Raw genomic sequence first — 17,967 nt, 5'->3', positions numbered from 1 at the left:
AAAAAACAAATATACACAAGAAAAGGATAACCTTTGAAGTTGGCAATAGTTCAAAACAAGCCACTTGAATATAATCATTTATTATCCTAATTAAATCAGATATCAGGGGATACTAGTTCTGCTATTCAACACATTTTTGATACATGTTAAAGGCACAGTACACGCGATTGGGAGGAGAAGTTAAAAATCATGAAATATTCTTTGTTCATTTTATTCTCTATGATGGTTTTCCTTGTAATCGTGGTTTATTCGAGAGAAATTTCCAATTTTATTGCAGAAAATAACAGACAAATTCAGACACAAACTTTAATTATTAAAGTGCGCTCTAAAATGGAATGTATATCACTTTGCATAAGAGACAATGGTTGCTGTTTTACTAACTATAATGATGTAAAAAAGGAATGCATTGTCGGAACACCTATGAGATGTTATGCTAAATCAAGAAAAGCAGTAGGATGGCAGTTACTCAGACGAGGTATGGCTCTAGTTTAGAAACTGCTATTTGCTTATATGTTTAACTTAAAACTGTAAATATTACAACAACAACTTCGACGAAATACATTTTGCAAATAAATATGATAAAAATACTTTCTTGTTTACAGTCACTTTTATTATTATTATTATTATTATTATTATTATTATTATTATTATTATTATTATTATTATTATTATTATTATTATTATTTTTATTATTATTATTATTATTATTGTATAGTTACATAATACTACCCACAGAAAGTAAACAAAAGTTAGCGTGCAACAAATTACAATATTGCACTAGTAAATCTTCAAAATTCCAATGTTACTTTCAATAAAAAGACACATAGTCAATGAATAATATTTTTAAATTGTTAATATAGAGATTTGTAAAAAATGTATGTCAATTAATTTAATCAGCTGACTATTCCCTGGGTAGTCAGTGGATTGTAACAGGGTACGTCAAGAGAAGCTTGGAATCTTGATGGTTTATGTAACAAGCAATATTTGATGAATAAAATTATTATGTAGTTAAAAACAAAAACAAAAATCTTCAAAATTCATGACGGCATCAACGACAAAATTGTAGTTTAAAACAATTTTTACCTTCAGAAATATTCTATTGCTATACAATAAAAGGGTTATTACATGAATATTAGGGAATATTGCCCTTGTAGAACATATATTGCACTCGCAAGCTCGTGCAATATAAAATTCTACTCGGGACAATATTCCCCAATATTCATATAATAACCCTATATTATTATTATTATTATTATTATTATTATTATTATTATTATTATTATTATTATTATTATTATTATTATTATTATTATTATTATTATTATAACTATTATTATTTTTATCATTATTTTTATTATTGTTATTATTATTATTATTATTATTATTATTATTATTGTATAGCAATATAACATTTCCCACAGAAAGTAACCAAAAGTTAGCGTGCAATAAATTCCAATATTGCACTAGTGCAATAAATATTCAAAATTCATGACGTAATCAACCACAAAATCTTAGTTTAAATCAATTTTTACTTTAAAATATTATATTGCTATACAATAAAAGGGTTATTGCATGTATATTGGGGAATATTGTCCCTCGTAGAACATATATTGCACTCGCAAGCTCGTGCAATATAAATTTCTACTCGGGACAATATTCCCCAATATTCATGCAATAACCCTATATTATCATTATTATTATTATTATTATTATTATTATTATTATTATTATTATTATTATTATTATTTTTATTATTATTATTATTATTATTATTATTATTATTATTATTATTATTATTATTATTATTATTATTATTATTATCCTTATCATTAATAATTATTATCATTATTAGTAGTAGTAGTAGTATTCATAACTGAAAATCAACATATGTAATGCCGTCGTCATACACTGGCTTATAGACCGTCGTGCACCAAACGTACAGAGAAAATTGACAAAATCGGTATACGTTAGTTGTACGCCAGTGGAACGCTACACATTTGTGCTTGCTTTCAGATAGCACTAAGCACACACAAATAGAATAATTTTCTTATGATAGAAAAGAAAGGATATCAGGTATTCATCTATGATAAAAATCAGTACATGCACAGTCTATACACAAAAAGCAAAGGAACTGCGCTTTGTTTGCATCTCAAAGTCATATTGAGGATGTCAACATGTTACAAAAACTCATATCACTGACAATTTGAGACGGCACATGTCGCGTGTCCATTTTACCATATAATGTATTTGAACCATTGTGTAGTTTGTGAAAAGTACACACTGAAATGCAGCCTTCAAGAAATATTTTGAGATTTATTTTTGATATTGCAAAACGCAATTTTTAGAGGTTGTATGAGAAGAAATATTTGCAGACTTTCAAGCAACATCAACTTACCCCACGAAAGATGTTTAGGTAATAATTTAGTATTCCCATTTTGTTTTATATTACGATCAAATAAATCTGAATTTTAGGTAGAGTCTACAACAACAAGGTGTTCTTTCATTTTGGGGATTCCAACAGTTGGTCGAATGCGCAGGTTGGTACCTATCATGTAAAAGAGTTAAAAAAAAACATTATACACAAAGAACTGCATTATATAGAAGTTTTAGAAGAAGACAAACGATAACGCGAATTCGATGATTTTTTTTGCATTACGCAGTACATTTCAGTGATTGCGTAATACTACATATATACTTAATGAAGCAATAACTTTATTTTCTTAATTGGCTCTAAACATACAGACACTGTTCCTTTGAAAACTAGAACCAGACATATCATAAGGTTCATACATAACAAATACTGACAGGTGTAAGATATATAATAATTATGATGAAAATATATCAACCAGATGGATTTGTTTTTAAATTTATTTATATTTGTATTTTCACATTCAGTGCATTTCAAATATGTTAAAATTGTACAAAAAGTGTCTTATCCTGCTATTTACTTCATTTTAGGCACATTGTGGCAGTTTTGGAATGAGACTCGCAACTGTTTATAGCTCAGTTGAAAACGATTTCATAAAGTCTCTAACGAATCGTAAGTTACTTAGAATGCATTGCTCTAAATTAACCTTTTTACTCTAATATTTCAATAGTTGGTTTTTTCTTAAACATTGAAGATACATTAATTGTAATAAAAACGTATGAGGTGTCGTATCTTTCGTACCATTTTTGCAGGATGAATCCTTTGTCACAATTGAAACCACAAATTAAACAATTTTCAAATTGTTCTTAAAAAACTATAATGGATAGAAAAAGCTCTGTACGGTAAAAAGCATAAACAAAATTTTGTTCCACATAATACGTAGATAGATATAGGAAGATGTGGTGTGAGTGCTAATGAGACAACTCTCCATCCAAGTAACAATTAAAAAAGTAAACCATTATAGTGCACATATTCGAGATACAATTAATAATTTGTAAAGGTCAAACATGTGTGCTGCCAAATTTTTCTATGACAAGTCTAAATTCTACTTTATTTACTGATTAGATATAGGAAGATTTGGTATGACTGCCAATGAGACGACTCTCCATCCAAATAACAATTTATTAAAGTAAACCATTATAGATCAAGGTACGGTCTTCATCCTGTAGCCTTGGCTCAGACCAAACAGCAAGATATAAAGGGCCCCAAATATTAGTTTTGTAAAACCATTCAAACGGGAAAATCAACGATCTAATCTATATATAAGCATCATGTTTTAAAACTTATAAATATTTATAAAAAAGACATGTGATGATATGTATTTTACAGTGATTAATTATTAATTATTAGAGATCCTTTCAAAGGGTTTGACGAGTCATTACATACTGATGAGGGCTAAGGTTGTTTTGGTTTGTTACATAATGTTTTATAGTTTCAGATGTTCTTAAGAAGTTCTGATCGCAGTGTCCAAAGTCTCCTTTTTGAAAACTTTCATTATGTTTTATACTTGAAACTTAAAATGTCAATAAATTATAGTAGTTAGGCATATGAAACTTATATTTACCTCTTTAAGGAGTAACACATAATACAATAGAAATAATAAGTAAAATTTGATTTTGATAAATAAACTTTGGAAAATGACATATTTCTTGATATAACTTACTTTCATAGTTTGTACATGTATTACCATGCAATACCGGTAAGAAAAATTGTCCTCTTAATTTTATTTGACACCGGAATTATTTTGAAAAAAGGTATTTGTTTTGAAAGACGGTTCAAGATTAGGTAAGATACTTATTGGTTTAAAATCCAAGATAACAGGATTGTTTCAAACGAAAATAAATAAACATTGGCTAAACATTTACATACAAACATAATATGTTCACATTTACAAACGGATTCATTAATTTGTGTATCACCTTCATTATTAAGAAAATATTGTTACACTTATATATTTATCTAATCTTTGCTGAGGAGGTGGTACCACTTATTTATAACTCAATAAAATTATTCTGAAACGTGTAACTTATGAATTTTACAATAATTTCAAAACCACGTCTTAGCATCTACTAAACTGATTAAATTATATTGTTTTCATTCTTGAAAATACAAAATAAAGAAATTTAACAAAGTTTTCCATGTTAAATTCCCAAACTTGTGCTTTATGACAAACTGGCATCGCTGTATTTTTCAAACGTAAAAATGTTTGAAACCTTTCAATATCTCAGACGCCAACAAAAATGAATTTAAAATCTTACACATGTTTGCCAAGCTGGTGTTCCATAATTTGTTTTCCAGAGCCTGACGGATTATGGATAGGAGGCTCAGATTCAATATCTGAAGGACGATGGAAATGGGATAAGCCAACAAGAACTATAGCCTTCGACGATTGGGGAACTGTACTATTACTTAAACAACCACAAGGATGGATCATAGAAAACTGTCTATCATTTTGGAATTGTGATCCATGGGGCAAGCGGTATCAATGGGCAGACGAGCATTGTAGCCGCGACTTTCCGTTTTTGTGTGAAAGGTAACTAAATTATAAAGGAACTTTAGCATCACTCATTTTAGAAAGGAAAAATGAAGGCTGACAGATATATATGCTCCTCACAATAACCTTACAAAGCAATATATGTCAATTGTGTGTCCTCAACTCGAATGCATTTCAACATGGGACCAAATAATGAAATCTTAACATGTATGCAAAGTGTATTTATTTGGTTATTTTAACAATTTTCAGTATCTTCCTAACATTTTTAACAAAGTTTTGCAGTTTAATAGAACATCACAACAAATTAATTTTGTGCAGCTTAAGCACTTTTCATAATTTCAGGAACACTTACTCTCATGTAAATATTTGAAATCCACAGATGTGGCCGTAGACTGCAATTAATATCATTATAGTTATTCGGCTCAGTTACTTTAACCAAGATTTATTAAGTGATATTTACTGTAAAAGTCTAAAATATAGCAAACATTTGTAAACATTGAACCTTTACACAGCATCCTAAACATAAAGCCTTATTCACCCATGGCCAACTTTGCATGATGCAGTTTAGTTTTCAGGTAATTGCTTTGTCAATCACCAACAAATTTGAGAAAATTTGTTTTAAATCATGTTACATGTAAGACCTAAGGGGATGACACCTCCATCGGGGAAAAACAGTCTACCACAAACGACATAGACCTAGTATTTGAATAAACAAAGAGTCAAATAAGATCTTGAATTAGATCAAATCTTGTGATCTCTAGATCTTTATGTTTACAATATGTCAATATTTCAGTAATAAAGAGTATTTTTTTAATTTACTTTTTTATTTCTTCGTTAAGACAATATAAATAAACAAAAAAAGTACATTATCGTTTTAGACTTTTCACAATTTTTGTGCTGACGTATTAACAGTAATTTATATCTGCATGACGGTACTTTTAAAATTTGAAAACTTTACATTTAATATCTGAGTATTTTTCTACACAAACATAGATAACCTTATTTATAATTGGCAAAATCAATTCACTTGCTTGTCTTTCGCAAATTTCTTGTTTAAACACTTTGAATTTTTCGAAAAACTAAGGGTTTTCTTGTCCCAGGAATAGATTACCTTAGCCGTATTTGGCAAAACTGTTTGGAAGTTGAATTATTCACGTATATATACTTAATAATAACCTGAAAACTTTTGAAATTTGAAATTTTATATTTGTGTTTATTTTTTATAAATAAATAAATGTGGCAAAATTTCAAATGAATTACTATTCATCATAGAAAAAAATCGGGACAAACATCATTAAAAACATTTGCAATAACAGATTGGAAATGCGGATCTAGAGATTACAAATGTGGTACTGTTATAAAGATGGTGAAGCGCTCAAACCCTAGTCTCTTGTGAGTTTTTGTTAACTTACAGCTTAAGTCTTCTTTTTACACGCACACAAAATAGTGCACAACAATTGATACTATTTGACTATCATACAATTTGTCAAATCTTTAAAAAATACCTTTGTTTGGGAAAGCGAAGGTATCATAAACACTTGCGGAATTATATGATCGACTGTAGCTTTAATTACATTGTCAGTTTTTGATTTCGACTGATGAACTTGAAACGTTGCTTCGGTATCTTTCGACTCCTATTTTACTAATATCAACTCATCTCATTGAGTTGCCATATAAGCCTCATACTTCTTTTTCTTTTTCAGAGTGCTTCGTGTCGATAGTGAATCGTGGCTCATTGAATGATCAACAAGACAGTCAAGTCAAGTGGAGGAAAATTTCTGTTATGTCAAGTAGTTTGTTTTACTACGTATACGTTACACGCTCTTGTGGTTCAGAAAAAGTTACAAGTTATTTCAATAAAACAAACTGTTTGATATTCATATTGTTTACAAATTGACAATACCGATAAAATAATCAATGGTACTAGTATGTACTATCACGCAAGTATATTATATATTCTCGTGTAAAGTTTGAAACTTGAAATATGCAGACTCGTTCAATACAATTGCTTCATCTACCGATACAAAATGAGTAAACATTTTATAAATTAAGTCTCTTTTAGAACAAATTAAACTGTAAAATTTTCACTTTTTCAAAAGGAGCAACCGCAACAGGAATTTCGAATGAGTAAAATTGATGTTTAACAAAGAAAATTGTAATAAAAGCATTAACAAATAGACTCGCAGATTGCATTTTGATTTTGCCATTTTGTTACGGACTAACCGTTTTGAATTTTCCTCGGAGTTCTGTACGTTTTTTTTATTGAAATGTGTTATTCTTATTTCTTTCGAAAACAGTTTCTGTCCAAATGTCTGCTCAATCTGTGTAATATGCATTACTTTTTCATTATGTTTTATACTGTTTTCCATCGTTTTCGTTTGAGATACACAGTGTTTGCAAGTCGTTATCGTCAAAACAATGTCTAGTTGTTCAGTCAATTGCTAATTATGATATACAGAAGTGTGTCGGAGTTCAGAAAAGGAATAATATACTGGAAAACAACTAATTATTGCCAGCGATTTATTCGACTTTCGCGGATAGAATATATTTCGAAGCAAACTTCCAAAATTCTTTTTTTTTATTCAAATACATCAATTCAATTTGAAAATCGCGAAATTAAAGTTGGTTTCCAGTATATTAGTGTCAAAACGTAAATCATTAACAAAAATGCATGATCCCTGGAAATTTCAACGCATTAATCATGAAATTAAGAATACAATACATTTTTGTCGAGCCTTCGACTTTAGTCGAAAAAGCGAGACTAGGCGATCCTACTTTCCGTCGTCGTCGTCGTCGGCGGCGTCCACAAATATTCACTCTGTGGTTAAAGTTTTTGAAATTTTAATAACTTTCTTAAACTATACTGGATTTCTACCACACTTGGATAGAAGCTTGTTTATGATCATAAGATAGTATCCAGAAGTAAATTTTGTAAAAATATAATTCCATTTTTTTCGTATTTAACTTTTAAATGGACTTAGTTTTTTATGCGGGGAAACATTACATTCACTCTGTGGTTAAAGTTTTTAGAATTTTAATAACTTTCTTAAACTATCCTGGGTTTGTACCAAACTTGGACAGAAGCTGGTTTATGATCATAAGATAGTATCAAGAAGTAAATTTTGTAAAAATAAAATTCCATTTTTTCCGTATTTATCTTTTAAATGGACTTAGTTTTTTCTGCGGGGAAACATAACATTCACTCTGTGGATAAAGTTTTTAGAATTTTAATAACTTTCTTAAACTATCCTTGTTTTGTACCAAACTATGACAGAAGCTTGTTTATGATCATAAGATAGTATCCAGAAGCAAATTTTACAAAAAAATAAATCCATTTTTTCCGTATTTTACTTTTGAATGGACTTAGTTTTTCTGCAGTGAAACATTACATTCACTCTGTGGTAAAAGTTTTTAAAATTTAAATAACTTTCTTAAACTATCCTGGGTTGTACCAAACTTGAACAGAAGCTTATTTATAATCATAAGATAGTATCCAGAAGTAAATTTGAAAAAAAAAAATCCACTTTTTCCGTATTTTACTTTTAAATTGACTTAGATTTTCTTCCAGTTAACATTACATACCTGTAAAGTCTGCAGTTAAAGTTTTTAAAGCATTTATTAGATTCATAAACTATGCTGGGTTTTTATCAAACTTGGACAGTACATGGTAGCTTCTTACAATCAAAAGATTGTATCAAGAGGAATATTTTTATTGATTTTTTTCGTCATTTTTGCTGAGCCTGCAATTTACAGCAAAAGTAGGCGAGACACTGGGTTCCGCGGAACCCTTACACATTTTTCTTACAGTTGTCAGTTTATTTTCGATCTATGAGTTTCACTGTCCCTCTGGTATTTGCAACCCCACTTTATCAATATTATGAAAGTTTTACTTAACAATAACACTAGTATCTCGGATATCCATGTCGGTGTCTCTTTCGGTTTCTTGTTTTCTTTGATAAAAAAAACCTAGTATGTTCGATTTAAATTGTTTACACATCTAAAATTCTTTTGTATTACTACTTCAACTTCTTCTTCAATTGAGAAATGAAAATTATGTATTGACACTGAGTCATTTGCGCTCTGTTTAAGAACTTTCTCGTTTATCCTTTGCGCATAGTATGATTATGATCCCTTGTTTTTTCATTAGATAAGAAAATAATATTTTTCTTGTATCAGAAATTCGAATAAACAAAAAAGAAGCAACTGGAAGCCTATATTTCTAATGTTGTTGTGTTGGATTTTCAACAGAAACAACAGAAACAATCTGGATTAGTACATTTGATAAGGTTTCACAATATTATATTTATTATCATTTAATGAGAAAATTGAAAAATAATAATGGAATTGGACTAAGGTTTTCAGTCAGTTTTATGTCAGCAGATAATTCTCATACAAACACACTTATTTGTAATGGTATTTAATTTTATTTTATCAAAAAGAATCGAATTCATAAGTTTTGTAATACAAGAGATTGACAATTTCAAGTTCAATTTAAACTTCTTGCACTTGAAAACAAAATGAACTATTTGAACGTTGAAATCCCCTTCAATGCTCGCATATAATTATGTTTGATCAACATATACTTTTTAATTTATTTTCACTGTTAATATATTGAGTTTTACTCTTAGTTTATATTGTTTTATCAAACGTTGAGTCTTTTAATTGAACTTCACAATAGATATTTTGTATTGATAATCGTACGATTCATAGGTTGTTTTGTGAGATTGTGTTCATAGTTCACTGGGGTAAAGCTGATGACCGTAACTGCATTCACGGTCATCCCAAGATGTCGGATGAAAAATTAGGTCAGTATTTTTATTGCCTGTTAAGGTGTTTCTACATCATTTTCTTTACAAAGCATACTTTGATACGATGTAAATATATAAAAGATTCACACGGAAGTCACAAATCTCTACCGAGGAACGTGTATAAAACGGGAATTTGGATTTGAAAATTTCGCGAGGATGACCGTAAATCGTAATCGAGATGACCGTAACAGGATTAGCGATTCATAACAAGGCTGACCGTAATTGGTTAAAGGATGACCGTAAATTGTTAAGGATGACCGTAATTTATAAAGAATGACTAAATTTAAAAGGATGACCATCAATTGAAAGAAATATCTATATTTGTATGCATTGTTTTTCATTGAGTTTGTCGCAATAGGGGCTCGGTTAGTTCTTTTTAACTATTTGGCTTGTAGTTGGATGCTACATATGACGAACCATGTATTTGAAGCATGTCTTATTTTTGTCTACCTTAGGATAATGTTGTCTTTGTTAGACCTTTTTATAACAAATGATGCTCACATAATAAATTACTGTGGAGTCGGGCCACCTTTATTAGACCAAATACGTTTTCACTGTCCTATAATTAGTCTTTTGAACTTTACAAAATGTCGTCAAAAAACTTTTAAGTGGAAAATTTGGCTATGAGATCGAGGAGACTATGACAGATATCGTAACATTTTATCTGAAAAAAATTGGGATTCCGTAATTAACTTAAATAACGTTGAACAATTTACAACCGAAATAACAAAACTATCATAGAAGCTGCTGAAAATTTTATTCCAAATAAAATAATAACTGTTCGCATAAATGAACCTCCATGGCTAACAAATGATGTAAAAAAAAACAAGAAAAAAAATAGAATCCACAGAAAGGCTTAAAAATATAATAACCCATCGGAGTGGTCAAAATTTAAGAAAATACGAAATGAAGTTACTAGTTTAATAAGAAAATCGAAAGATGATTATAAAAACAATTTAATTAAAAATATCACGAACAGTAACCCGTCCAATACTAACTGGTGGAGACGGTTAAACAAATATCCGGATTAAAAACAAACGACGCAAGTGTACCCCCATTAATGGTTAATAACAACTTAACATATAATAAAATCGAAAAGGCAAATGAATTTAATCGATTTTTTTCTTCCCAGTCAAATATTGATGATTCAAGTGCTGTGTTACCTGAAGAACTTCATAATATTAGTGATGACATTAGTCATATAGAACTTACTGTTACTGAAGTTGAAGATATATTGAAAATTGTTAATCCTACAAAAGCTTCTGGCCCAGACCTCATAAGTCCCAAATTGTTAAAAGAAGCATCTTCTGTTTTAAAGTATCCACTATGTAAACTATTTAACTTATCGTTCAGTAAGTCTTCTTTTCCAGATCAATGGAAAAGAGCAAATGTTACCCCAGTTTATAAAAATAGTAACCGATTGACGTTAAAAACTGTAGACTTATTTCCTTGTTGAGTGTAATATCAAAGTGTATGGAACGATGTGTATATAAACATGTTTACAATCACTTTATGCTCAATAATATTTTAACGAAAAATCAGTCGAGCTTTACACGGGGGGATTCAGTAGTTAATCAATTAATTAACATTTCGAATGATTTTGGGAAGGCTTTAGATAGCGGTAAAGAAATAAGGGTAGTATTCTGTGATATAAGTATTAAGCGTTTGATCGAGTCTGGCATAAGGGACTGCCATTTAAACTTCAACAAGCGGGCATAATGGGTTCTTTACTAAGGTGGTTTGAAAATTATCTTACAAATAGATTCCAGCGGATGGTTATTAGCGGTTCAAGTTCCGAATGGTTACCTGTAAATGCAGGCGTCCAACAAGGATCCATTCTAGGCCCTCTCCTTTTTTGATATTTATAAACGATATTGTAGAAGACATTCAAGCTCAAATTAAGCTATTCGCAGATGACACTTTCTAATATATTATGGTTGACAATCCAACAGAAACAGCTAAAATTTTAAATGACGATCTAGATAAGATTTATAATTGGTAAAAAAAAAATGGCTTCTTAATTTTAATGCCAAAAAAATTGAAAGTATGATAATTTCAAAAAAAATAAATAGACCCTTTCATTCTCCATTAAATATGAACACCCAATAGCTACAAACAGTAAGTAAACACAAACATCTAGGTGTCTTTTTTTCTAACAACGGATCCTGGAACGACCATATTGAATATATAGTTTCTAAATCTTACAAAAGAATAAATATAATGAGAAAAATGAAAAATGTTCTTCATAGATTTTGACTTGAAAAAATTTCGCCCTATTCTTGAATATGCCTGATTCAGTAGGCAGTGGGCATGATCATAATACAAGACAGAGAAATAATATTTCACAAGTCAACACACGGACCCGTTTATATTCTGAATATTTCATCCCTGCAACAACAAAACTATGGGACACTCTTAACTTAAACATAAGAAAATACGAATCTTTATCATTATTCAAAAAACAAGTTAGTACCCAAAATAGTATGATCCCAGCGTATTATTATATAGGACATCGTTTTGGTCAATTTTTTCATGCACGCTTAAGAATGGATTCAAGCTCAATGAATTCTCACCTTTTCCTTCGTTAACTAGTAGACTCTCCAATTTGTCGTTGTGGTGATGTAGAAAAAAATTCTCACTTCCTGTTATCTTGTCCTATATATACTAATTTAAGAAAAGAACTATTGGATTCTGTTTCAGTTCTTCCTGTCCAAGTTAACAAAAAAACTTTGCTTTTTGGATCAACGGTACTCTCAGATGAGCAAAATAGTATTTTATTTAGTTTGGTGCAGAAATCTATTATAAAAGTTAACGTTTTAACCCTTGATGTTAATGCTTCATCACTATAGGAACCAAAGCATTTCACATTTTACATTACAATAATTCATGTTTATTTTTTATTTTATTTTTCTCATTAAATTTTTTCTTCTTTTTCTTCTTTCACCTTTTTCATATTCATATATTTATTACAGAGCATGCCAGTATTTATATTTATGTATTGTTCAATAAGTGTATTATTTTTGTAAAGGAGACAGATTTGTAAAGGCAAATAGCTTGTTTCTGAATCCTGAATATTATTTCCTTTGTATAATATCGTATCATGATGAATTATCTGAATAAATATTGTTAAAACAAATGTTGTCTTATAAATACGTCTTTCATCAACACGATTAATTATTTGATACAAAAAAGGTAATACAAATACGGATATTTCTTAGAAAGGACGGTTATACTATGAAAGGTACGGTTATCCTTTATAAATTACGGTCATCCTTTCGAAATTACGGTCATCATTTTACCAATCACGGTCATCCTTATTATATGTTACGGTCATCTTGAAAATATTTTAAAGGTGATTTACGGTCATCTTGGCGAATTTTTCAAATCCAATTTCCCGTTCTATACACGTTCCTCGGTAGAGATTTGTGACTTCCATGTGAATCTTTTATAAATTTACATCGTACCAATGTATGCTTTGTAAAGAAAATGATGTAGAAACACCTTAACAGACAATAAAAATACTGACCTAATTTTTCGTCCGACATCTTGGGATGACCGTGAATGCAGTTACGGTCATCAGCTTTACCCCAGTGATAGTTTGAGAAACATAATTATCAGTTGTCGAAGTTGATGAATTAGAAATTGAATAAAAAGTATATGTACCAGTAGGGACGAAAGATACCAAAAAGGACAGTCAAATTCAGAGATCGAAAATAAAATGCAAATCCATGGCTGAAAAGGAAAAGACAAAGAGACAAAAGTACACAAGACACAACATAGAAAACTAAGCAACATGAACCCCCCTCCCCCCACCCCAAACAAAAAAAGTGGTTGATCTCAGGTGTTCCGGATGGTAGGTAGATCCTGCTCTACATGTGGCACCCGTCGTATCACTTTCACAGTATCACATGGGAATTTCGAAAATCTATGTCTTTGCAGTGATGATTTATGACGAAAGTACAAATGTTTGAGAGTTGACCAAACCAAGAAGAACCGAAAGCTAAGCTTAACGCAGACAAGGTATTTGAGTTTTGCTTTTTTCCAGCTTGAAATATTTTATTTCACTATTGGTTGTGAACAATGTCCCGTAGTGCTACATCAATGACTATAAGGTTCCTTCTTGTGTAATGGATTGCTAATGAACCTGATTTGATTAGCAAAATAGATCTTATATTTATATTCTGTGTAAGTTGCATTTTACAAAGTATTCATACGAGAACACAATACATATACATTATTCAGTAAAATATAAAAAATCTAGTTTAAACCTAAAGTATAATTTACCAAACAAGCATGATTGGCCACATGGCTTGAAAATAATTTCATGAAATGGTTAGTCGTTTATTATAGTTATTAAGTCAATTATCTAATATTGAAATTTTTAAACTTGGAATAATCAGACTTTTGCATTGAGAAGAGAAAATCCTTGATGCTAAAAGATTTCTGATTTTGTTTTAACAGAAACTTTCAATAAAACAATATTAGTTTCAAGCCAGTACTGAACTGCAAAAACATACAAACATATGTACAATGTAATCCAACCGGGAAAATTCAATTTCAAAATATAGTAATAAACGATTTCTATAAAACAAAGATTAAAGAAACCAAACATTATAAATACAATCTGACATGTTCATGTAAACTTTAAAAAAATTTAGTAAAGTAACAAAAATATCAATCTCCCATGAATATTCAAATAGAAAAGTTACTAATCAAATGGCAAAACTAAAAGATCGTGGGTTTAATCAAAGATTGTATTTTTCATTATTTGTTATATTCCTAAAACTATTTAGATTTTTATAATTATCGTTTAGAAACAAAGCAGAACATATAATTCTATTCTTCCTCTTTCCTTATATACCCGTATTGGCGAGTTTGGTTTTTATCTTGCTTTTATTGAAATATTCATTGTAGAGTAAGCGATCTTGTAGGACAGTTTACGAGTTAAAATTAATATTGACATTTGTTTTTTCCGACAGCTAAAGAAAATAGAAAAACTCACAGCTAGTTAAACGTTTGGTAAACACTGTTCGACAAGGCTTGACACTGTTTTTTCTTGTAAATAAGATTTAAAAGACAAATTTAAAAAGTTCAAATAACGAGTTTCACGTTTAATTTCAAATTCCAACTAAATATACAAAAGAAGATGTGGTATGAGTTCCAATAAGTCAACTCTCTACAAAAGACCAAATAACACAGCCATTGATAGCTATAGGTCATCATACGACCTTCAACAATGAGCAACGACCATATCGCATAGTCAGCTATAACAGGCAATTGCAAACCTATTCAAACGAGCATGATCAAAATTACAAATTATTAACGACGAATTTAATATTAAAAAAAAATGTTCTATTCACAATCCTGTTAGAGATCAGGAAATATGTCTACCACAATCAAGCCCTTTCAATACAAAAATATACAAGTTTGTTTGAGTTACACTTAGCTACCGTCTGTTCATCATAATGTAAATTTTAATACAATGTTAAATCTGTTTTCACTGTAAATAACGGGATTAAGCATCTCAAGATTAACACTAACAGTTAATATGCCGGGAGCATTTTTTTATTGAGTTCATAATCGTTGTTTTGTAATCATTGTGTAGAATTTTGAAGGTTGATGAATTTGTGATAAAATCGATTATATATACCCGTTCTTGAATATTATGTCAAACATTTAAACAAACTACATGTTTAGTAAATAAATAATGAAATAATAAATTAAACATTCCAAATACAATGAACGATATTCTTTTAAAAAAAAGTTTTCTTACCTTAAAAGATTTCAATAATGTTTGTAATATAATAGGTAAATTGTCGCGAACATGATCTACTGTATGAGACTATTAATCGATGTTTTAATAACACCAGCAACATGACGGGTACAACATGTGTAGCAGGATCTGTTTACACCTCAGTAGCAGCTGAGATCACCCCTAGTTTTTGGTGTGGTTCTTGTTGCTTAGTCTTTGGTTTTCTATATTGTGTCTTGTGTACTTTTATTTGTCTATTTTTCTTATTCTTGTTTTAGCCACGGCCTTGTCAGTTTAATTTCGATCTTAAAGTATAAATGGTAATTTCTGGTATCTATCGTCCCTCTTTATCAAATGCATTCTATACATAATCATACATCGAACAAAACAAAAGATGTTGTAGCTTTTATTTTTCAAATCCTATATGTATAAGTTCGTGTGCTGGTGCTTTATATACATATTTTATATCAGTGTTACCGATCTTAAACAAAGCTATCGAACGAAAATTATTTTCTGCGTTTATTCACCACTTCTAAAGCAATTTGTAATAGAATAACTTGTTATACGTTTTGATTCATTGTTTATGTTAAGTTTGAAACAAATTGTTTTAAAACTGGATTGAAATCATTTTGGCATTTGTAACAGGCAGTTATCGCTCTGACGGTGACACATTCATACAAAAATAAAAAAATAAATTAATCTAGTGTTGCGTTTTTAAAGTTTATTATTGCATAATTGAAAAAGGTTAAGAAGTTATATCAATTTTCTGTCAAATGTAATCCAGATGGACGTTATTTTGTCATCAATTTTACCACGTTATTGTATCTTTATTCAACAACTATATGATAATGAAGAGAATAAGAAGCATATTCATTGTTTATCCAGTCAAACAAATCTTACACATATGAACAAATTATTACGCTGTCTGATTTTGATGGCTAGTCGTCACGAACGTCAAGTTTTCATATTTTTTGGCACACTAAATCTTAATGCAACTATAAAAAGTACAAAGCACACAAATAAATACAATAATAAACAAATTATTTTGAAAACAACAGCACGCAAATTGTAAGATAACCAAGGTGCTCGGATAAGTAAATGAGCAGTTCTTTGAAGGCCTTTAAAACAAGACAAAAGTAGAACTGAAGGTAACCCAGTGCTATGGATCAGAAAACAGTTCATATAATACAAAAAGAGGGACGAAAGATACCAAAGGGACTGTCAAACTCGTAAATCTAAAACAAACTGACAACGCCATGGCTAAAAATGAAAAAAACAAACAGAAGAACAATAGTACACATGACACAACATAGAAAACTAAAGAATAAACAACACGAACCCAACCAAAAACTAGGGGTGATCTCAGGTGCTCCGGAAGGGTAAGCAGATCCTGCTCCACATGCGGCACCCGTCGTGTTGCTTATTCACGCTAATTCGGTAGGTCAAATTCATGAAAGGAAAGGGAAGGGAAGAGCAGGGAAGGATACAATACTCTTCTGCTGAAATATATGATAAAGCGTATAATACATGGCAAAATAAGAATCACATGCCGAATCACCCTCAACCAATATCATCCCTCATGGGCTGATATTGAAGTCTCGGGATGATACGACATATGATACGGATTTTGCCATGTATTATCCTCTATATACTAGTTTACAGAGTGAAGACAATGCACTGATATATATTTTGTCATTCCTGCACATTCATGTTGAAAAATAATGGATGTCATAGTTCATGACAAAACTCAAGTTAGTGCAAAGGATAACGCTAACAGAAAAGGAACAGTACTCACACCACATCTTCTTTTATCTAGTAGATGATTATCATCAGATTATTACATGTCATTTTTCATATCGCATGTATTATCATCCCTAGGTTCAATATCAGTCCAAGAGCCGCATGGCTCGAGGGCTGATAGTGACAGAGGGCTGATAATACATGCGATATGAAAAATGACTTGTTATGATCTTTTTATCATATGCTTCAACGATGGAGAAAAATCACAGATTCAAACATTGATCCTTTTACGTGTTTCCCAAATAGAAGTTCAAAGAGTGAAAAGTTCACGGACGTCGGACCCCAAATTTAGTACATTCGATATGAAATCTATCTATCATACAGTTCGCCTCATCAGAGAAGAAAAACATTTAAATTTTGACGAAACGACAAAAAAATAATTCAAAAATATATATAATGAACACTGTTTGGAAATGTCAACTTTTTTGTAAAGTAACTTTCTAAATTATGTTTGAAACTTTTAAAATATGCATTTATTTAATACTTTGATTGGTTATATTTTTGTTTATAATTATTTTTACAAAATATACTTTCCAGCATCCAAATAATTGCGTACATTGCCTATGTAAATTTTAAAATTGTTTGTATGCACATTGAACGACAAATTTATGTGACGTATATAATTTTTCTGACGTCGGACACTCAAGTAGATCCATGTGTTCGTGGATAGGTTTTTGTGTCCTGT

At 30.1% G+C, this 17,967-nt stretch overlaps 1 protein-coding gene across 1 annotated transcript in view; it reads left to right on the top strand.

Moving 5' to 3' along the window:
* The first annotated feature begins 330 nt into the window (after positions 1–330).
* LOC134706145 (C-type mannose receptor 2-like) overlaps positions 331–17,967 on the top strand; it is a 42,261-nt gene continuing 24,624 nt past the window's right edge. The window contains exons 1-3 of the mRNA XM_063564852.1: positions 331–475; positions 4,727–4,900; positions 6,626–6,729. Of these exons, the coding sequence (XP_063420922.1) occupies positions 331–475; positions 4,727–4,900; positions 6,626–6,729 (423 nt within the window). The remainder of the gene's footprint in view (positions 476–4,726; positions 4,901–6,625; positions 6,730–17,967) is intronic.

The sequence above is a fragment of the Mytilus trossulus genome, chromosome 2, assembly GCF_036588685.1.
Source record: "Mytilus trossulus isolate FHL-02 chromosome 2, PNRI_Mtr1.1.1.hap1, whole genome shotgun sequence".
Classification (NCBI taxonomy): Eukaryota; Metazoa; Mollusca; class Bivalvia; order Mytilida; family Mytilidae; genus Mytilus; species Mytilus trossulus.
The sequence above is the reverse complement of the archived record's forward strand: the minus strand, read 5'-3'. Positions and strand labels throughout refer to the sequence as shown.